The 23,126-nt window shown below is 35.0% G+C and overlaps 1 protein-coding gene and 1 non-coding gene across 3 annotated transcripts in view; both read left to right on the top strand.

Moving 5' to 3' along the window:
• The window catches only part of LOC117111904 (kinetochore-associated protein 1-like), a 38,450-nt gene that overhangs the window by 10,741 nt on the left and 4,583 nt on the right, over positions 1 to 23,126 (top strand). For both annotated transcript variants that reach the window (XM_033254933.1, XM_033254932.1), the window contains exons 16-52: positions 569 to 677; positions 2,789 to 2,932; positions 3,066 to 3,122; positions 3,231 to 3,347; positions 3,704 to 3,754; positions 3,892 to 4,011; positions 4,510 to 4,653; positions 5,114 to 5,212; positions 5,358 to 5,461; positions 5,934 to 6,036; positions 6,676 to 6,813; positions 7,774 to 7,899; positions 8,263 to 8,400; positions 8,590 to 8,712; positions 9,530 to 9,594; positions 9,743 to 9,844; positions 10,119 to 10,306; positions 10,392 to 10,489; positions 10,883 to 11,078; positions 11,908 to 12,077; positions 12,429 to 12,530; positions 12,918 to 13,046; positions 13,775 to 13,891; positions 14,215 to 14,327; positions 14,505 to 14,673; positions 14,785 to 14,880; positions 15,354 to 15,449; positions 15,871 to 15,961; positions 16,889 to 16,947; positions 17,447 to 17,654; positions 18,728 to 18,801; positions 19,003 to 19,210; positions 19,324 to 19,445; positions 20,032 to 20,105; positions 20,523 to 20,592; positions 21,512 to 21,627; positions 22,341 to 22,572. In XM_033254933.1, the coding sequence (XP_033110824.1) occupies positions 569 to 677; positions 2,789 to 2,932; positions 3,066 to 3,122; positions 3,231 to 3,347; positions 3,704 to 3,754; positions 3,892 to 4,011; positions 4,510 to 4,653; positions 5,114 to 5,212; positions 5,358 to 5,461; positions 5,934 to 6,036; positions 6,676 to 6,813; positions 7,774 to 7,899; positions 8,263 to 8,400; positions 8,590 to 8,712; positions 9,530 to 9,594; positions 9,743 to 9,844; positions 10,119 to 10,306; positions 10,392 to 10,489; positions 10,883 to 11,078; positions 11,908 to 12,077; positions 12,429 to 12,530; positions 12,918 to 13,046; positions 13,775 to 13,891; positions 14,215 to 14,327; positions 14,505 to 14,673; positions 14,785 to 14,880; positions 15,354 to 15,449; positions 15,871 to 15,961; positions 16,889 to 16,947; positions 17,447 to 17,654; positions 18,728 to 18,801; positions 19,003 to 19,210; positions 19,324 to 19,445; positions 20,032 to 20,105; positions 20,523 to 20,592; positions 21,512 to 21,627; positions 22,341 to 22,572 (4,468 nt within the window). The remainder of the gene's footprint in view (positions 1 to 568; positions 678 to 2,788; positions 2,933 to 3,065; positions 3,123 to 3,230; positions 3,348 to 3,703; positions 3,755 to 3,891; positions 4,012 to 4,509; positions 4,654 to 5,113; positions 5,213 to 5,357; positions 5,462 to 5,933; positions 6,037 to 6,675; positions 6,814 to 7,773; positions 7,900 to 8,262; positions 8,401 to 8,589; positions 8,713 to 9,529; positions 9,595 to 9,742; positions 9,845 to 10,118; positions 10,307 to 10,391; positions 10,490 to 10,882; positions 11,079 to 11,907; positions 12,078 to 12,428; positions 12,531 to 12,917; positions 13,047 to 13,774; positions 13,892 to 14,214; positions 14,328 to 14,504; positions 14,674 to 14,784; positions 14,881 to 15,353; positions 15,450 to 15,870; positions 15,962 to 16,888; positions 16,948 to 17,446; positions 17,655 to 18,727; positions 18,802 to 19,002; positions 19,211 to 19,323; positions 19,446 to 20,031; positions 20,106 to 20,522; positions 20,593 to 21,511; positions 21,628 to 22,340; positions 22,573 to 23,126) is intronic.
• Positions 2,022 to 2,093, top strand: Trnat-agu. The gene has a single exon. It is a non-coding gene; the product is annotated as a tRNA-Thr (tRNA).

Here is a 23,126-nt window from a genome sequence, read left to right as displayed (position 1 = left end):
GTATCTTCAGAAGATGGAAAAAGCCTCTAAACCAATTTTGATGACAAAGGTAATTTGTCCCTCTCCCCCAACACATACTTTTCAGATTCCATCAATCTCCATCAGTCTCACAACCTAGAATTATCTTAGAATTATCTTTCTTACCAAGTTTTTGTTGCTGCTGCAACTTATCTTTGGAACTCCATCATGAAGAATAACAGGCCCAAAATTAACACCTCCCCCACCCACAAAAAATGACTCTGACTGCAGGTGACAGTCACTCGCCCCTCTAGCCATAAGTGTACAAATATTATTGAAGTTAATTTGTAAACACCTACCTGACTAAACCGAATAATTGCTTTTGTCCCTGAAATGAAATACCCCTTCAAATAAAGTAGAACATTCTGGCCCAGGGTGCCACATATGAACTGTCTCCATAACAATAATCTTCATTCCATAGAGATCCAACTGACCATGGAGAGGGTAGGAAAGGAGGGAAGGTTATCAAGTTATCTCACTCATACACCTCCATCATCACGATTGATTTGTGTAAATTTAGATTTCGTTTTTTATTAATTTTTCTTCTTAGTGGTGTTGGATGGGACAAGTTCAGAAAAGCTGATATTTTTGATCAGATACTAAAGCACCTAACAAAAGCTGAAATCCCAACAGCAGTCAAGCTTTGGACCCGGCATCAGGTAATAATTAATACAAACATGTAATGAAATTACAATGTAATATAATAATACTATCTTGTTATCTAATATTAAGCAATTAGAATAGTTGCATATCATACACTATGTGGAAATTATTATAAGAAGTTTGGATTAATGCAAGAAAAAAATTCCTGAGGGCCGATATAATTGCTTAAGTATTTTCAATAATTGGGCTCAATCACTACACGATCACCATCGCAATAGGAATTGAGGGCGGTATTTAAACTCGCATTCGTTGCCTGTGTAAAATGTGTGCAGCTGGGATCAACCCGGTTTCTTTCGTTCCATGTAAATGGAAAATGCACCTGGGATCACTCAGTAATTAACACATGTTATTCTGACCTTGGCAGTGTAAAGGGGGTATAACATTAGGAGTTGCTGTGATGATGTCACGATTTACTTATAATGTGAAATATCTAACATAAATATAAACATATTATTCCTTGCATATTACCAATACCATGAGAGAAAAAAAAACACTAGGGTGTATAGGCCTACCACTTGGCCTCATAGCATATTTGGTAGAGTATTTAAATGTTATTGTAGGTGATGAGTCTTGGGTTTGAATTTCCAACAGAGACATACCGGTACTCTTTTCTCAACAATTTATTATCATCTTTGATTACCACCAATAGAAGTGTTTATTTATACCAAAGTTAATGTTATGTGATAAACCTTATGTAAATTACTTGGAAGAAGATAGGTGACTGTTAAATCTTAAACTTAAGAGATTTTTATAGCATCGTCATTTAAGATGCCTCACAAATTACAGTACATTCCTCAAAGCAAATTCTGCCATTTACAGCTAGTACATATTCTACTTCTAGACTGCTTTAAAAAAATTGTTCTAATTGTGTTTATTATTGGTTTTTTGGAGCCATTAAAATACAATTGATATTTTTGTACTAGCAATAAATATACATAAAACACATTACAGTAATTACAAAAGAGAGAAAAGACTCTTTTTGAGTTACATTGTTTTTGTTTTATTTAATGCTGCTTTTTGGAAATATACATATCATATAGAAATTTTTAAGCTGCTAATGATTTAAAGTCACCCTTGGTTTAAAAAATGTATGTAATGATTTAAGATTATTAATTGTTATTGTCGTGATGGAATAATAGACAATAACTGGATTTGCGTCAGGAGAAACATGTATAGGTGTAATTTGGCCCTACCAGACGTGGAAATGTACCGAATACTCAGTACAGTTGAAAACAACTGCGAAAAAAAATTATTCCATCACGACAATAACAATTACTGTCATCACTGCAGTAACCCGCTGCTTACTTGGACTCGAATTCAACCCTGGCCATCAGGCGCAAGCTCGGTGGTCTAGAGGTATGATGCCAGGCTAGTGATCTGGAGATCGTGGGTTCGAATCCCACCCGAGAACAACTTGCGATTATTTTTCGCAGTTGTTTTCAACTGTACTGAGTATTCATATTCATATTCATATTCATTCATATTTATTTATTCACACAATGCATAAAGGTGGTAACAAGACATAAATAATAAAGATGCAAGCAAAATCGAATGCAATTGTGTCTGGAGAAGTCAAATAAGCCTAAATGGCTTTACGGCTGGCTCCACCAGAAAAAAAATGAAAAGTAATTTGTTCCATAATCAAAGACAAGACAAAACACGACGGAACGAACACAAGGGAAGAACGACAAAGGAGAAACGACAATGCTTTAAAAAAAAAAATAAATAACACATACATAGATTTGAACATTATAAAGGTAGACAAGTGAAAAGAAGATAAACTGGGATTGGATAGGATGACACAAATATGATTTAAATAAAGAAGATTTGTAGAGTTAAAGTCTGTAATTAGATATGAGGAACGATTTATATTCTGATTTAAAGGAATAACTACTTTTCGAATTTATTAATGATGTGCTGAGGGAGTTCCATAATAGGGATTCGGTACATCCATAATAAGTATTCGGTACATTTCCACGTCAGGTAGGGCAAAATTACACCTATACAGATTTAAGAATATGTCATGTAATGACAAATAGTTTGTGTGTGCTTATGTAGTCTTTTTGTATTTTTTTTATGTATCTTTTTTGTGTTGTCTTTAAATTAGTCTGACTTTGAGAGTACAATAGAAGAGGAACAGCTCAATGTCATGATGCTATCTATACCTGAAAACACCCCTTCGGCAGAGGTGATACCATGGTTACGAGAGGATCTCATTCCTTTTGTTCTCTACAAATTTCCTCAAGGACAGGTGAGTATATTTTTACAGGTTTTAAAATATTTTTCTATTACTGTATTTATTTCTATTGCCAATGTATAGTGATGGAAATTATGAATAGAAGAAACTGGTTAATTAATGTGTTTTTTTTTGTTTTTTTGTTTAGAAATGTATTGCCACATGGCTGCAAGAAAAAGCCATTAATATGGAAATTTCAGAAAAGGTGAGTTGACAGATTTTATGTTTCAATTTAATTTCTCAATTAGAATTGTATTTTTTATACTTATCATCATAAAAATTTTGATATATATCACTTTGTTTTTTTGAATAGGCTGGTTGGCCAGCAAATGCATTGGAAGTTGCAGATCTGTTCTTCTCGGCCAATCAAAATGGCTGTTTTATAGATGATGGTAGAGGTTTGTACACAGCTGCTCAATTCTCAACACAGGTGTGTTTATTATTTTTTTAAAGAAATATTAATGATGTTGTATGGTGGACATACATTAAAAATTTAATATTTATTATCTAATGTAGGGAGCGTGTGGTTTTGCTTAAGGTCTACTTCTTGTAGTGGTATTGTCATTGATGAATTATATACTATGCCATCCCAATACCAGTATCAGTTGCAAAAAAATGAAAATTGTCTTTTTAATATTTTTATTCGACTTTCTAATGCCAAAGTTATGAGTAAAAGTATTACGGCTTCTCTCTACTAAAGTATACAATACTGCCATTCTTATGCTAATTACTCGACAGTACGCTATTAATGGAATGGCATGTCCTCATATATCTTTAACCTTTCAGGTCTGCAATTTATCGTTGGGTGGATTTTCCAAAACCATCAAAGATAAAGAGGTAAATGGAAAAATACATTTTAGTTTTAATTAAACTATTATATTAATTTCATTATAAAATAATTAATCGTAATTTGTAATATTTATTTGAAAATGCTGCTGGTACTATAAGTTGAATAATACCTGTTTTTATCAAAGGGTGTGAACATGTCCGTAGAAGCACTAACACATTTGAAAGAGCTTGCTCAGAATCTACGTGAGTTGTGTAAACTTCACACAAAGTACCGTTGTAAACTTACACTACAGGATTATCTGAAGGTTAGTGTATTTACGTTGGATGTATTTGGATGTATGAGTGACTGTAATAAGCACATACATATATATTTAATTGTATTGGATTTATTTGATGGTGTGAGCGCCAAGGATAACCCATGGACGTCCGAAAGACTTATTTCCATTGGGGTCCACTGGAAGGCAATCCCCTACACTTTCGAAGAGTGTACTGCATTCTTTAACGTGCACATATGCCGTATTGCACATAGGACCAATGGATTAAATGTCAAATGTCAAGACGGTGCACGTTTTATACTTGAATTTCAACCCGTTAGCTGAAATACAAGTAGAGCGACGGATTGAATTGAACAAAGTACTAAACGATCTTCACAGTTCGGCATACACGCAGTGGCTACCACTGAGCTATCCTATGCTCTACTCTGGGGCTGGGAAAATTACAAGACCTTTTTTTTTGTTTAATAGGTTTTAAATCTTTAATCCCGAGAATTTATAGCAATATTCTTCATTATTTTCTTACTGCAGGAGACTACCAACAGCCTGGCGTATCGCATGCTTGACCGAGTAAAGGTGGCCAACCTTGTTCAGCACATGCTTGACACGGTTGTGCGACAGTACATGCGGGAAAACAACCTACCTGAAGATCAGATTCTTCTACAGTACATTGAGGTATAAAACTAACCTTAATTATAAATTACATGATGTTATTTGTAAGATTGTATCCATTGGGGTGCTTCTGGGGCTTAAACATTCTCCTTTTAAAAGCTAAAATCTGCAATCAATCAATTTAATTTTGTTTGTATTTTGTTCAGTAGATATTCAGATTCAGATTTATTCACACAGCACATAAAAGTGGAAGCACAACAATTAAATGATATAAGACTACACGTAAGTTTGTCTGGAGAAGCCAAGTAATAAGGGCTTTAAGCCTGTCTTCACCAGAGAAAAAATGTAAACTTTAAGCAATTTGTTCAAGGGTCACAGACAAGACAAATACTTTAATCTAAACTCTCATAATTAGACTTTGGGAGTGGAGTTGTTGGGACACTGGGATTAGAAACCAGCATCTTATCCGCCATATGAAAAACCAGTAGAAATAATGATTTTTGTTATGATTTCTGGTTGTTAGGACTTGATTGAACGTTATGGCAAGCAGTTCACTTACACATACGAGGCATTGTGGCTTGAGAAAGCTATTGCAGTGGTGGAATGCATCAGTGATGTTGAGGTAAGACAAAATGTGCATGGAATTGCTCTTTAATTAATTTTAAATAACTTTTAACATTAAATAACTTTATATTACTAAAAAAAAATAATTTTTTATAGTGATTTTGTTAATGAACTCTGTTATTGTATGTATTTATTTTCTATAGCTTAAGTGCACTGCAATATTTTTGCTGATGAACAGTGTATCATTTCCCTGGAATGATGCAATGAGCAGCCTGGTTCAGGTTGGCCTAGCTCTACAACACCCAAAGTAAGTTGTGTATTAGAAGTGCAATTTAAAGTTTGTCTATATGGCGATGGTGACAATGACATCTATGAAAATGATGGTGACAAGGATGACAACAAACTGTAGCATTGGTGAGGATGGGGACAGTGATGATAACTAACTACAAAGAAAATGGTGACAATGATGACATCTAACTATGAGAATGAAAATGCTGGTGACAATGATGACAATGAACTATAACAATGACAGCATTGTCACAGCATAGTGACAATGATGACAACTACAGTAACTATCATTTTCATTTCAAATTCAATCAAATTCTACTACAATGAAAATGGTGATAATAATGACAACTAATTATGGCAATGACAATGATGGTGACAGTGTTGATGTTGATGAGAATGATAAGGACATTGACAATGTAATTTTACTAATAACAATGATCTTCAAACTACAGTGCTATTAATAATGATCTTTTTTAAATTATATTTTTTAGGGTGAGCCAACTAAAAGAGAAGCACCTCCTACTAAAGCTGAAGGGAATGCTCATCAAATATGGCCTCAACAAATATGATGTCAACAACTCCGGCCAGGCTCAGGTACTGATTGAACAAAATGGATTAGAAGCTGGATTGGCCTACTAATTTTTTTATGCACTGCGTGTACTGTAGAATGCCGTATTTATTCGAATAAATGCTTCTTCGATTAAACACCTCGTCAAGAGCCTGATTTTGAATAGACGCCTCCCTCGAATAGACACCCCAAATAGTTCATTTTTTTTCCTCAGATAAAGGCCCCCCTCAAATGGTTGTAAACAAATTTAATGGAAGCAACATCATTCTCAACAACATTCTATTAATGTTCCACTCCAGTATAATTACATTTATTCTAACCTGGTTGGGATCGTCAATAAGTCTTTATGATCACGCAGTGACACATTTTGACGTTAATTTTGTGTTGTAGTTCCACATTTACATTACAGTGAAATTTAGGGGCATTTATTTGAGTATAAATACATATTCGTTTTACTCATAAGAAAATAAGCATCTCCCTCAAATATACACCTCTTTCAAATACACACCTCCTCAAAAACGCTACTTAAATTCTCAAAAAATCAAAACTTTATGACAATAATACTTTTTTTTGTCCTTATCATCAACAGTGGAAACAAACATTTGTGTGTTTTAAATGCCAGGTACATAAATGTATTTTATTATTTATTGTTTGTTTCTTTTTAGGATGTTGTAAATTTCATTCTACTGAAAGATACGGACACAGCGATAGAGGATGCTCTTGAGGTTGTCAAAGCGTATTATCACCTTAAAGAAGAGTTTGTGTACATGTTCCGACTACGATACCTGATAACCAATGACAGGGTAAGGCATACTTTGATTCATTTAGACCCATTGTGGAAGCGTGCGATGCAGCGCATAAGACGTTGGACTTTTAATCAGAAGGTTGGGGGTTTGAGACCGATGCTAGTCACACTGCTCGTGTCCTTGGGCAAGACACTTTATCTGCATTTGCCTCTCCTCACCCAGGAGTATGAATGGGTACCTGGTAGGAGGTGAATGGTTTGGAATGTAATTAGTAGTGCTGATTACAAGCATAACTAGGAATACTCCCCAGGAAGCGGGGGAGGTTGCACGTTGTGTATGATTGTTTCTGTATCTAATTACCATGGCAAAAAGCACCTTGAGTAGTTTTCTGAATATATGCGCTATATAAATCCTATAAAATAAATTTGAAAAGTATTTAAATTCATTTTTGAAACAATTTTTTGACAATAAAAATATATGAAATGGTCATTAATGAAAGAAACAATGTATGACATTTGGTTATAACCATAAAAAAGGAAAATATTTTTAAGATAAAAGTCACGCAGTATTATTTTTATGTTTGTTTACATTTAGATAAAGCAACTATTTATATTGAGGTAATTATATTGTGTGATTTATAAAAATAAGGCTATGTCTTTAACAAAAAAGGAAGAAAATACAAAGCCACAATGGTACTCTTATTTCAGGAGCTTTAGGGCTCCTGAAATATATTGTTTTTAGGGGGAGATTTTAGAACAACTGATTCTTTCAAAATTTATAAAAGAATTCTAAAAATATTAGAAATTATAACATACCTAGATCCCTGTTACTTGATTGGTGGATTTCGTATCACATGACATTGGTTATATACACCATTTCGTCACTCATAAAAATTAGGTTCCATCCATGCATTTTTAGTTTTGTCCCATTGCATGCTGCCACCTAATACAATGTTTTCATTGGTTGAAAGAAGATAGACTGTTCCATTATATTAAATTTTAATCTACCTTTTTTCAGATTGAAGAAGTTATTCCGTTACTAAAAACTTTGGAACCAGATATAGCCACACATTGTTGTAGAAAGATTTTAACTTGGACTTTGGTACGTCTTGACCAACCGCAAGAATATTTACTGGATGAAGAGGTTTGTCATTGTTGTCAGTGATCATTATATTTATGCAAATTTCATCTCCCCTGCAAAGTATACACCTATTGATGATGATAAAAGATATTATTACCATAATATTTTCCGATGGGGTTTTTCTTGGTGGTAGAGTGGTAAAGACACCAGACTAGTTACCTGAATGTTGTGGGTTCAAATCCCACCCAGCTCTGCTGGCACTACCGCTGATCCCACCCAATTCACTAGCAAGATTTTTTTCAAAAGTATTTCAGAATGTACTGAGCATTCAGTACTATAACACGTCAAGGTAAACATCGATTCGCATAATATTTTTATTATATAATTGGTTGTCATTACAGTATTTCTTTTTAATTTTCTTTCAAGGATAAGCGAGAACAAGTTTTAGTGACAGAAGCTTGTATAGAAACAGTAAATTACCTAATGACCTTTGACCTGGAACCAATAGAGTGTGAATATCTTGAGGAACTTGTCAAGAATCTAGTTAAAATTCTTGCCTTACAGGTAGATTTTTAATAGTGATTTACTAGTTTATAAATTGGTGAATCCTTAGTAATTTTTTTTTTTTTTTTTGAATATTATTAGTGATATCTGTGGATTTTTTTTTTTATATAATTGTGGAAACTGTTTTATATAAGATGAAATGGATCATTATTTTTTCATAATTATCATTTTATTTATTTGTACTTTAAGGTTGAATACCAAGTATTTATTTCAATGGAAAATTATCAGAATGAACAAATAAGAAGAGACGTTCTTACAAAACATGTTGTGAAGTTTTACATGGGGAATGAGACTGTTGCATCTATCAAAATGGTAAGGGAATGAATATGACAGATGATTGGGGGGTGTGGTTGGATCTATCAAAATGGTAAGGGAATGAATATGAGAGATGATTGGTGAGAGGGTGGTTGGATCTATCAAAATGGTAAGGGAATGAATATGACAGATGATTGGGGGGAGGGGTGTGGTTGGATCTATCAAAATGGTAAGGGAATGAATATGACAGGTGATTGGCGATTGGGTGGTTGGATCTATCAAAATGGTAAGGGAATGAATATGACAGGTGATTGGCGATTGGGTGGTTGGATCTATCAAAATGGTAAGGGAATGAATATGATAGATGATTGGGGGAGGGGTGTGGTTGAATCTATCAAAATGGTAAGGGAATGAATATGACAGGGATTGGCGATTGGGTGGTTGGATCTATCAAAATGGTAAGGTGATAAACATGACAGATGATTGGGCAAGGGCAGGGGTTGGTTAAATGATTTTGTGAGAGAAGAATAATATAAGAGGGGAAAGATGAGGAACAATTTAGGAGGTGTTTTAATTTCCTTTCATTAGTTCGATTTGAATTTGAATTTTTATCACTAATAACATCCACTTGGGATATTATCAGTAAATCTAAGATGCATGTGTGTTGTGCCTATGAATGTCTCAAAGATGCTTAGTAACATAGCACAGCCTACCTGACAATGCTGCTGCCTAATTGCAAAAAATTAATAATTTAAATGTGACAAAATAAAGAGGCATTCAGTGTAATACAAAAGCACATTATTGCAAGTACTTATACAGTAACTGGATGTAATTTAATAATTAAATGTTACAGTTTTTAAATTTTTTTTATTAGAGTAAATTTTCAGGTGAGAAAGAAGCATCATCTGGAGAAAGCTTAAGCTTCAATAAAATTCTCAGGTAAATGTTATAATACTTGTGTAAAATTAATTTTTTTTATAAAAAAAAAAATTACCATTTGAATTTAAATCAACCCAACAAAATCATTTTATTGGTTATTTATTTTATTGGATTCAAATAGTCATAATTTGTAAAACTACCTTTTCAGGTTAAGTGACCTACTGAAAGTTTCTAGGTCAGAGTTGAAAGGTCAACTAGCAATAAGAGGAGCTGAGAGTGGGGAGATTCAGTCTGTACTTCGCCTTTGCAGGTATGCACTTTCTTGGTTTTTTTTCCATCTCGGATTCCAACAAAAGTGGTCATTTGACATTGTTTCTAACATTAATTTTGTATATTTTACAATTGTGTGTCTGGTTTTATTTCCTTGATAAGTCATGTTATCCAATATCTAAACACTGTAATAGAGTATTCCTAGATTTACCATTTTTAATTAAGTTCATGACAATTAATTTACCAAACCAATCAAACCATCAATCAATTATTATTATATTAATTGTATTGTTAATTATTTTATTTCTAAATAGTGAACTTTCAGAATATTGTGTTGATGCCAAGGTGGCAAAATCTCTGTACATTATCTGTCACATACTCTGCAAACTGTTAGCCACCGAACACCAAGCTATCTTCGGCCCAGGAAAGGCGGGTATTCCAGATGATTTGCCGGTGGAGATACACAGACTGGCAAATATCGCCCTCACACATTGTGATGAAGGTAAATCGATATGTTTTATTTTTCAGTGGAAATAAGATAATTTTATGAACCAATGAATCATCTTGTTCTGTCTCTTTTTCTTTAGATCTGTTGCCAGATTGTTTGGTCCTTTGTAAACACACCTCTCTTGCAAAGGTGGTCTACAAGCAGTGTGAACACGGCCATTATGGTGTTTCTATCCAGGTAAACAAAATATTTTCTTCTATTGTCATAAATTTCCAGTGATTTATGTTGACTCTTTGGGAAACGACAGTAAGAAAAAAATCTAGTGTCATTATTTGTCTTTGGGAGTGATTTGAGAAAGAATTTGAACCCAGTACCTTAGGATTTAAAGGCAGGTTTCTTAACCACCACACCAGACTACAGTGCTACTCCAATTATTCATAAACTTTTTATATTAACGATTTGTCCACACTATCAGATTTTATGTAGCAAGCTTGTGTGATGTGGCCATACAGTATATGGGCATTATGAAGTCATATAATTACACTCAAATGGGTGCATATCACATTTGTCATATAAAGTTTAGTAGTGAGAACGAAGCTTTAGAACAATATTTTTTTGCCATTCATACAGAAATTGGCAGGATCGATGAAGACGGACCCATACACTCATTGGTCGTATAATAATTTCTTCAAAGAGGATGGACTAGTCCTTGATGCGAATTTTGCTGTTCCATTGACGCACAAGCTGACAATGGCCTCTCTTCCCAGAATCCTCCCTGATCTATGCTCATATCAGCAATCATCATTCATACATACAACTGTCAGAGGTAGGAACATTTTGTAGGGACTTATTAATATTTCTTGGACTTAAATGAGAAAAATACATTTAATACATAAGAAATAAATGTATTAACTGAAAAGTATCCCTAACATACTTGTTTTCAATGTGGATATTACCAAAGAGTATAGAATTGCTAGATGTCCAACTGCCCTGATTTTGTATGCACAAAATGAAACATTAAAAATGTATTACCACAAGGTAGGGGGCACACTATTAGGATGCGAAGTACAGATCAAACCTCCACCATTCGTTCAAATGACACAGCAGGCGATAGATGCTCTCTAGTTTGACAGTGGTAGTAATTTTTGAGATAGGATTGCATTCCAATGAAACCGCGAGAGTCAGACCACTTGCAGTATACTCTTTGTTAATACTACTAAATCATTGAGGTATTAGAATAGTAATAAGGACCTTTCGATTTCATGACACGGTAGAATCTAGGACGTAATGACGTCACTAACATGAGAACGTTAAGTCCTCCTCGTGTGGATTCTAGGATGCAATTTCACCAATTCTACATTGTGCAGAGAACATAGGACAGTCACGCACGAGTGAATCCATTAGAGTCACTCCATCGCGCAAATGGAAAACTCCCTAATATTAGCTTTCAATTAAAAATTCAAAACAACAGTATAATTCCCCACACATGTCACATGACAAGTGTAATTATCTTTATTTACACTACTTGTGTGAATTGCACAAATATGGTCAAAGCACATCCATATATGTGCATGATGATACCATTATACCCATATATGGGCAAATCACAGGTATTTGTGATTTTGATAGTGTCAACAGCTTTATGTGCTTTTCAGATGAAGATGCTCAAGGTCTGCTAAGATTGAGCCAGGCATCCATGAACCTTGTGGAGCACTTAAAGGAGAACAACATGTTTGAGCTTGCCTTCCACGTACTCATTGAAACATTGATGTCAGGGGTCATGTACATAGCTGTCAACACAAGTGGTTATGACATCACAGATCAGGTACCAATCACTTTATCACATGGAATTTGAAAATGATTTGATTGATTGGTGTCACTCAAGCACCTGTGTCCTGGATGGCTGAGTCACAATCAGTGGTGTACCAACACACAGATTCCCAGCTTGTGGCAAGGGTGTATCCCCATACTGCCATTGGGTGTTGAATTAAAGTAACATATTGTTTATGTTACTTTACACTCGCTGTGCATTTCCCTTGTGGCATTTTATCTGCAATGCTTCTCTGCACCTCCAGTATTAATAGATACCTGGTTGGGTTGCCTGCGTCTGCACTGATTACATCAGCAACATATAATATAAACAAATTTTGAAAACTTTAGATTTATTAATTTGTAGGGTTTGCTCAAGTGTATTGACAATGCTAAGAAGTCTGTGATCCAGCTTGGCACGGTTGGTCTGGAGATGATATCTGCTGTTGAATCCACACTACTCGAAAAGGTAAACATTCTGAAAACCAGACTGTAAAGTAAAGGCCTGTATAGGAAATATATTCTCTGTGCAATAATCAGGCCTAGAAATTTGTCCACGCATTTTAGAATATAAGGGCCGATTTCCCCCTACAAATTTTTCCGAAAATTTGGTTTTGACCTTAATATAAACAATGTATTATGCAGTAATTACGACTTCGCGCACGTATTTTCCTAGCGATTTCCCACACAAATTTGAGCTTGTTTTTGAGATATCCGATCAATTGAAGTAACTTTATAGTATGACCTGAAAATCTAAGATAAAACAATAATTTCCTTGTAAGCACTAAACTTTCTTTACCTTTTTCCGTTTGCTATTTTAAGTAAATGTCATAAATATGTTTTGACTTTATGCTAGATGTTTGGATGTCGATACGTGGACCTTTACTTAGCTCTTAGCTGTCTGTCTGTCCTCCCAAAACAATCCGCTCTCCTTAAGTTGAAGACCTTGACAGCAAATGCTGGACAGAGCTATAAGAAAGTTATGGTAAGTAAATTTATTTTCACTCAAATACACGTCCCTAATTGACTGTAAACATAACTAATGGAAGAACATCATTCTCAACACATTCTACTAGTAGAATTACATGTTTTCTAACCTGGTTAGGATCAGTAAAGTCTTTATGGTTACCCAAACACATTTTGACGATAGGTATGTATTGTAGTTCACGTTTACAGTGAAATCAAGGGGTGTTTATTTGAGTTTATTTACCTCATACATAGATTCTAGGCATCTGATTGGTTAAGAAGCGGGGCAATACGCCTCGTAGAATCTATGTATGAGGTATATAAAACAAGTATTGACTGCTCTACAGAAATTCAGTGGTGATGTGGAGACAGTAGCCTATCTTCCCTCGGGAAGATAGACTACTGTCTCCATGGGAAGATAGGCTACGGTCTCCACACCACCTCGGGGCAATAGATTTCACCATTCCCCTCATGAGCAGTCAATATTTGTATAATATACGTATCGATTTTACATCACAAAGAAATGAAAGCCGTCCTCGAATAAATGAATATACGTCTCACCCGAAAAATTCCCCTTTCCCCCTCAAAAAGCATTCTCAACAATAAATGACCCTGGGGTGTTCATTCAAATGAATATGGTATTTATTATTAGTTAAAAAGTAAAATAGAGAGGTATTACAAAGTTCTGCTAGTTTGTTTGAAGGACAGTGTAAATGGTGTCTTATTTAATATTTATTTAAATTTCAGGCAATTGCAAAGGTTGGTTGTGAATATGCAAAACTTAGTGGTGAGAACAAAGTGTTGGCATTGTGTCAAGAATTGGAGACCAATGCCACATGGGGCTATAGGTTGAGTAAATTGAAGGTGAGACCACATACAATGGTGCAAATAGCATGGTTGTTTTTTCTTAAACTACATTGATTTATTTATTTAGATTTTAAGTATCCATACATGGATGAACCCACATATACTTATTGCTTTCTGAAACTTACCTAGAAATAATTGGATTGTCAGCCTTAGTCCAACTTACAGATACATTCTACATATTCATCCTCATTTTCTTTTCACTGTTGAATGTAAAATACTTACCTAAGTTACTGGCATATATTAGTTCCTACAGGTATCTTGCTTAGTGCAATATAATTAGAAAATAAATTTATTGTAAGTTATCATTTTATTAATTTCAGATATCATTCAAAGATGCCTTCACAAGCAAAGAAGCATCAGACAAGATGGATGTACTCCCACTTCTTATTGACAATCCAGGTGTTGACATCAACATGATTAAAGAGTACTGCAGGTGTGTTCTTTGTTCCTACTATTTTATGTCTGAATTTATTTTTATCTCTAATGATTTTATTGCCAGTTTTATGGCTGTTATATATGTGTTGTTATTTCAAATAAAATTATTTTGATTCAAATAAAGTTATTAATACAATGGTAATTCCTCATTTGTTTATTATGTCCCACAATGCAGTGCTTTTAATTTGGAGGAAGATGACACCTTGTTGATGTACCTTGAGGCAGTACTACTTTCACCTTCTACCTCATCAAAACCATTTGATGAAGTGCTTGTAACAAATCTGACAATGGAGATAAATAATCAAATTCTCTTAGTAAATAGACTCTTTAAAGTCCTGAGAAAGGTATGTGGCTACTATTTTCTGCTGTTATTTATTTACTCCAAATTGTATGCATACATGTTTTTAAAAATTTAAATTTTGTAAAAAAAAAAATCCTTTTATATTCTCTCACAGATTGAATCTTATGATTATAACCGTTTGACCTTTGTCCTACGTATCATCCTAAGCAAAGGTTATGTTGATCATCCTGAAATGCCAACAGCTAAACTGGTAAAAACTCTTCACTGCCTTTCGAATTGTTCTTATTATTTGTAAATCTATTAATATTGCATAGTTTTATCATTTGGGATGGGACATTTAGATTTTGGTGATGAATCTTGGGCTATAAAAAAGGTTAAAACTGTTTAGCCAAAGCAATATAGCTATTTAGTGAGAGCCTGTTCAACTAAACTGGTGGTAGCCACTCTGTGTGCACAGAACCGTAGCGATACTTTGGTCCTCAGTTCAATTCCATCGACTGCTGCTTTTGTGTTTCTGGAGGGCTGAGACATAACCAGTGCTAGCAGGAATACCAAAATACAGATCACCAGCTTGTGGCAAAGGCATATCCCATACTGCCAGTTAGCCCTATCCTAAAGGACTTTAATGCTCATTGACCTGTACCTGTAGTACCAATTGACTATATTTCCCAGCATGCATTGTGGTAAACCATAATGATGTCATTAAGTTATTATTCATTTAAGGGTCTTCAACTGCTTGATTACTTGGTGATGTACACCCGCTGTAAGCCACCTGGTCCATTTGAGGTGGAGTTCCGGTGTAATACGGAAGAAGACAAGGTAAAGGTGATCAAGGGAGCTCCTTGAATATTTCTTTCGGCTTTGAATAAAATTTATTATTAGAGTATTTTTATCGCAAGTTACATCTGTTTAAATTGGTAACAAGTAAGGCACTCCCCCATCTTTAAAAACAAAAACTTGTTTTTCTTTTGTTTGTCAGGGAACAGAGACACAAAACATACTTTTATTTAGATTAAAAATTAAAATTTCCCCAATGGGGGTGAATAAATAAATTGATTTGTTGATTATAAAAGAGATTTGAATGGGGGAAAGGAAATGAGGTCAGATACAAGAAGACATCAGGACAACTTATTAACTGCCTGTATAACATCATCTCAATCCAATTTTTCTCCAAAAAAAAATGTAATTATATTTCTGTTGGGCAACTTCAATAAGCTTTCTTTCTGTTTGTTTAATTCAGCTGGTTGTTACTGCGGAGAGTCTATCACCGCTGTCGTCCGAGCGTTTACCTTATCATCCTCTTGTCAGTGGTAGCTATTGGAAAATATTAGGTAAGCCTAAATACAAGTTGTGCTTGTCTTTAGTTTGTATACACTGAAATGACACATGTAGCTTGGGTAGTGGAGCTGTATCTTGGTGGTTAAGATGCTTGCCTTCCAGTCCCAGGGTCTTGAGTTCAAATCCTACAATGTTGATGGAGTGGAGCTGTAGCTTGGTGGTTAAGATGCTTGCCTTCCAATCCCAGGGTCCTGGGTTCAAATCGTACAATGTTGATAGAGTGGAGCTGTAGCTTGGTGGTTAAGGTGCTTGCCTTCAAGTCCCAGGGTCTTGGGTTCAAATCCTACAATGTTGATGGAGTGGAGCTGTAGCTTGGTGGTTAAGATGCTTGCCTTCCAATCCCAGGGTCCTGGGTTCAAATCCTACAATGTTGATGGAGTGGAGCTCTAGCTTGGTGGTTAAGATGCTTGCCTTCCAATCCCAGGGTCCTGGGTTCAAATCCTGCAATGTTGATGGAGTGGAGCTGTAGCTTGTGGTTAAGATGCTCATCTTCCAATCCCAGGTCCCAGGTCCTTAAAAGCATAGGATTAAAAATAATATCTGCTAAAGGTACCAAAGCCTCGTAATGAGACATAGGTTTATGATAAACCTATTCTTTTGATTTTGTTTATTTAATAGGGCCACTAAATATGAGCTAAGTTGGAAAGGTCACCCTCTATAGATATAATGTTAACAACCAACAACATGTGCAAAGGTTCCAAGTCTCCCTTGAGTCTGCGAAATTAAGACTGCATTCATGTCCTGATGTGTTTACTACTGTATTATCAGTTGTCTTCTCATTTAACCAATTTCGCGGAAGTGACTTATACAAACTTGTGACCCCTGAGAGTATGAATCCATTTTCCAAATGATGAGCAATTTTCACGTAAAAGTGTCAACTTATTGTTTACCAAAATCTCTTTTTTCCTGTTGTCTGACAGCTCGGGAATTGAATGAAGAAACGGTTCCAAAGCTTACACCAATTGCTCAACTTCTGAATGTGAGTATAATTATCCAGGTGTTATTAGAATATACAGCCATTACACTATGTAAGCCGAGGTCTATGTTTCTGGTTTTTTTATTCACTTTCTGATGTTAAATGCCTTTTTAATCTAGGTCTGCAATTAATTATTCTTCTTCTTTGTCTAACTGAGCCATCATTTTATATGAATACAGTGATAGTAATAATACGAAAAACTCTTCTAGGAATCATCTTATACCAGTATATTGTCCCGTCGCTAAACTTAGATTGAGCGATACACTTGCGAGGTCATAAGTCATCAAATCTGGTTGAGAGGTCTATTTAAGAAACGCACAAGATTTGTAATTTCGAAAATGGGATATTATCGTACTATCAGTTCTCAAATTACATAAAATTGGTAAACATCTTGAATAAAATGATAATAGTATGAAATGTTAAGTGCATAGAATTTTAAGATATGCGCTATATATGAATATAATATTAACTTGACCTTTGACATGCATTAATTAAATTACAGCTTAACATGGATGAGCTTTACGTCACTGCAATCCAGAACGTTTTGAAAAAGCACAAGGAACCATACAGCGCCCTCTATGCAAGCAAAAGTAACACGGGAAAACTAAACATGAAGGCACTGGAAGGTATCAAGACTTTGTTGATGAGCATCACCGACCCTCCTATGGCTGTAGCGTCAGCACGACTTGTAGCGCAGGAGTTACCACAAGGTATGAAAGAATGCAACAATGCATAATATTTAAGCTTGTGCCGCAGCGTGTAAAGTGTTGGTGTTAAATCGTGAGATCAGGAGTGACCCTGCTACAACTGTTCCAGTCATTTAATAACGCAACTAGAATCGATTATACACGATTATTCGCTAAAGGAAGCTACATTTAAAAACCAACTGTGTAGCTCCTGTGATTCATACAAATGAACAAAGCTCTTCTAGAGGGCAGTACATTGATTTACTCATGATACATTTAAAAATAGACCCTTCTGTGGCTGTAGCATCCAGTACGATTTGCAGCACAGTGAGTTACCACAAGGTATGAGAGAATCATTATTATAAGGATACTACAGAGTAACTCCAATGCATTCAATGTTTCAAAGACGTAGAGTTGTGTATCAATTCTCAGCAAAATGGCTTCCATAAATTCAGTCAAAAACAAAATACGCCTAAGCACAATTTTCAATGGCGCCCTCAATTTGATATGAAAGTTTTGGATACAGCTAGTTGACTCATATGTTATGCTTGAGCCTTACTGTGTAATAAACTGATTTTCCTAGTGTACTATATACATAATTAATCATTTTATTGTTAAATCTGTTATTCTTCTTGGCTAATGTAGATTAATAATTTATGAATATTATTAATATTGTTGATTAATTAATAAGAAATCAATCATTATACTTGACTTGAAAGTGGCGCTTTTCCTATGGCAGCCATTTTGTTGACTACCGATACACAACATGGCTTCGTTGCCTAGTTAGCACTCTAGTTGTATAAGTCTATGGAGAGAATGCAAAGATACATAACATTATAGCCCTCCAGAGAGCAGAACATTGATTTGCTATTTCATTTGTCATTGAAATATTAACATTTAAAAATATAACATATTAGGTTTTTTTTTAATTGAGATTCAATATTTTGACTCTCATTTTTTCATCTTCATGAATAAGACCCTATAATAAATTTATTAGAATTCCATAGTAATAAAGATTACTGTACTTACAATATTTTATGTTTGACCCTGAGAATCCAGAAAATACATGAATAACACTTTGTCATTATTTACATCAGGTCCAGAAAAGGTTCTTGCACTCCGTTTCTGTGTACTGCTTGCGTTAAGATGGAAGGAAAGCTGTGCTGATAAGGTGTTTGTTCTTTTACTTTTAAAAAACAGATTTGTAAATGTATATATCATCTTTAATAAGTTCTGCTTTTGTATAGCATAAGGTGCAGTAATATTCATGTTAAACAATTTGTGCTGTGTCCAAAATACTCATTTTTATTACACACCATCTCAATTTCAGTACACACCATCTAAACTTCTACAAAATTAATTATCTCCTCAGACTCCAGAGAAAGAGAAGTCCACCTCAATGCATAAGAAGCTAGCTGAGGTCCATAGCTGCCTAGCCACCGAGCAAGTCCTACAAAAGTATGGCCTAGCAGATAAAGAGTACCAGACAATGGTGCATACGCCAGCTAGGCTAATCTTCAAACTGTATGAGCATCCCATGATTGAGAAGAAAATGGCTGGAGAATTAGAAGGCTTGCCAGGTAAATGATAATGTACATGAAAATTATCCTGTATATGTATGTAAAGTAATAATTATTATTAATAATAAATTTTGCTCAAAGAATTTTGAGTATTTTATGAACTATAATTTCAGACATTCACAAAGCAGTCGATGAGATTGCGAAAATTAACAACAGCAACATCAACAAGATTCGACATACGTTGACAGAGAAATGGCTCCTGTATACGCCTACCAAACAGTTGGAGGACGAAACGGTGAGAAAGACAATTAATCCAACGTTGGTGCATATATGTGGATTGAGAGTACATGAATCTGCTTGATGTCATCTCTATCACCATGTCTGTCATCATCATCATCATCATCGTACTGTACTGTATGTTTGTAATCATTATTATTTCGATATGAATTTGCGTCAGGAAAATACCATAGGAGTGATGTTTTGCCCTACCTGACGTGTGATCGTACCAAATGTTCTGTACGTTCCCAAATACTGTTCTTGTGAAAAGAAATGTGCAAGTGACTCGGGTGGAAATCGAACCCACGACCTCCAGATAGCTAGCCTGGTACCATAACCACTAGACTACTAAGCTTGCACTTAGTAGCTAGTGTTGAATCCGATCCCCTTGTAGCAGCGGGTACTGCAAATGCTATTTAAATGTGAGTTTACGTCAGGATAATATCATGGGATTGATGTTTGGCCTATTAGTTAAGCTCAAAATTTCCTCTTGTATATATTTATTGCATTGTATTCATTGTTATTGTGTGTTTGGCAGATAATTGTAATCATGATATGTTATTATTTGTTTGTATGGCACTATCTTCTATTTTTTTTTCCTACAGATTAATTTCTCCTTTAATTCTTTCAACCTCATCAAAGAAGTTAAAATCAGTGAAGAGGAGAGAAGTTTAAGAAGGTTTGATAAGAGAGAAATGAATTTATTTATTATATTTATTTATTTATTATATTTATTTATTTATTTATTTTGTTGATTGAAATCTCCCCAAACAAGGGGTTATTTACTACTATTTATATGCTATCAAATGCTTGCACCTACTGCCTGAACCCCTTCACAGCCTGTCAACAATTTATTTATAATGTAATATAAATAATATATATATAATATAATGAGTGAATGTTAATAAGTTACAAAATTATTGTACCTGTAGTGATAACTGTATAAATCTGTTTGAATCATTTAAAATTTTTGTCATGAAGGAGTTTATAATTATACAAGTAGATGTCTTCCAAGGTGGAACAAACCATTATTTGTTGTGGAGACAATGGTACAATTGATTCATTAAATAATATTTTCTCTTTCAATTTTTCACAGAGTGATGTATATTCTGCAGTACAGTCAGATGGAGAACAGCGCCCTCTTTCTTCTTTCCTATGCTTTTAAGGTAATTATTATAAAGTCTATTAAGGTCTGGGGTTTTGAAGCTTCGCTGCACATGTTGTCTCTCTCCACTCGATAGTACATGTAGGAATGCCAATGTGGTTATTAGCGGCAACTAACATACAATATTTCAATCTTTCTGGATAAGAACTTAAAATGGAGGGCCTGTGTACACATCTGACTTGTGTAATAATAATAATAATAATAATAATAAAGATTTATAAAGCGCACATCTCCACCAAAGGTGCTCAAGGCGCATAGACAATTAAACCAACAAAATCCAAATAATTCCCAGAAGAATTTTCAGCAAAATCGAAATACCAATTATCCCATCGAGGCAATGTTGCTAACCATATAAGTATACGCAGATACCCAAAGGCAGTATGTTGAGCATCAGCACTTTCCACCCTGGGATAAGCCCAGGGCTCCACTACCGTGCACTGCAACAGGAGCTGCATTGCGTCGACAGATAAAAGTGATATCATGTGTTTAGTTTTTTTTTAATTTTTAAAAATATTTTGTTTTTGTGAGTAATATAAATTCAACAGAGAAACATCAAGGTAGTCTATACGCCTCGGTGAAAATCCTAAATAATTCCAGGAAAATTTTAAGCAGAATCCGCATACCAAATTATCCCATCGAGTGTGCACTTTAAAGATCCAACATGGGATTTTTCAAAAGAGTAGTGGTTTCAATGATGCTATGTTTCATTTCAGCCCCTGTCAATGTCGAATTAATATGGACTTGAAGCTACCATAACCACTTCTTTACGATGGCTAGGTAGTCACAGACCTCACCCATATGTAATTCAGCAATGACGCTGCGAGTTGTGGCTTATTCTCCTTTTAACCTTTTTAATATATACATACTAATTCAATGACCAGTTAATTTTCATAGATATTTTTGATTGGTTTATTTCTTAGGAATCGTCTGCCAAGGTGAGCTTTGCTTGTCGTGTTCGTGCCCTACGCTGTCTGTTCAGTTTAATCAACCGAGATGAGATAGAGAAGGTTTCATTAAAACCTGTTGATGACATTAGGTACTTGAACTTAGTATTGATAAATAGAGCTCTCCCTCTAATTATAGACCACTCCATTTAAAGACCACTTTTCTGTGGTCCCAAATTAACAAATGTCATTTATCTTTATTATTCTAATTAGAGACCATAGCTGCCAAAGACCATGGAAACCCCAGTCCCAAGAGTGGTTTTTAATTGGAGGGGGGCCTGTATTAAGAATACTTTTAATTTTAATTTGTTATTTGATATTGTAATCTACAGAGCATTACTATTCTGATGGTGTTTTCGTCAGTAGATTTAATAGTAATAATATTTGCCCTACCTGACATGTTATCATACTGAATGCTCAGTTTGTTCCAAAATGTTCGCAAGTAATTTGGTTGGGAATCATACCTACGACTTCCAGATAATTAGCCAGGTAGGACAAATCATCATTCCAAGCAGGAATGATCATGTGACAATTATTATTGATATATTTATTATTGTTATTGTTAATTTTATTATTTTGTTCCTATTACTTTCATTGTGTGCTGTTGGTATTACAGTATTATTACTTTTATTAAAGTTCACCCTCCAATTCGAAGATTGTTTTTTGGTTCTTTTAATAAGTGTTCTCGAATTTGAGGGGTCAACAAATTAGAGGTGTCTCAAATTGGAGGGTGCATTGTACCTTTGTATTTTTGTGTAAATTCTTATTTGTTTCTGAATATTTTCTTATGTTTTATTCTTTCCAGAGAATACATGCAGAATCTGTTATATCTAAATGATCTGCAGTCAATAAATGCTGGTTTGAACATGTCGTCATTCATCTCCTCCAACAAAGACGGTCTAGTCCGCGGCTTATGGCGTAACCATGCCCACGAACCAAAGGCACTGCGCTTGATATCCGATCTCTGCTTCGACTATGAAATCTACGACCCCAACCTCTGGAATAGTATTTTGCAACAGCTGTATAAATTCAGTATGGTATGTAAATTAATGTTAATTATGGGTTGAAATTTTGTGACAGCACATGTTTTCACAACCTAAAAAAAAAACCATCTCCACTCCATAAGCCTTATAATGAGTGCAGTTACCCAACCTCGAGGTCTGGTATCAATCCCTCATTGTGCATTTCCCTTGTGAACTTGAGCAAGGCTTTGCTTCTCTCCACACTGGAGTATGATTGGATACGTGGTAGAGTTAGAATGCCAAACTGATTTGCTGCTGCTACGTTATTGAATACTCCACCGGGAAGCTGAGTTTTGTGTTCCACAGGTGTTCAATCCAATGACTGGGTTAATAATAATCTGAAACGCAGAGAACTTACCATAATAAGGACCTTTCGATTGCACGACGACGGCAGGACGTAGAATGTAATGACGTCACTAAAAGTCATCTGCGCATACGAGAATGTTAAGGTCACCTCGTCAAGCAGATTCTGGAATGCAATCTGGCCAAATCTACGTATGCAGAGAATGTAGGACGCCAGGTAGGATGGTCACGCATGAGTGATTCCGTTCTAGCGTCGTGTCGTCGCA

This window comes from Anneissia japonica, unplaced genomic scaffold, assembly GCF_011630105.1.
Source record: "Anneissia japonica isolate Jap-2015-1 unplaced genomic scaffold, ASM1163010v1 scaffold1594_len1068242_cov183, whole genome shotgun sequence".
Taxonomy (NCBI): Eukaryota; Metazoa; Echinodermata; class Crinoidea; order Comatulida; family Comatulidae; genus Anneissia; species Anneissia japonica.
Note: the sequence above shows the minus strand (reverse complement) of the source record. Positions and strands in the feature narration are given on the sequence as shown.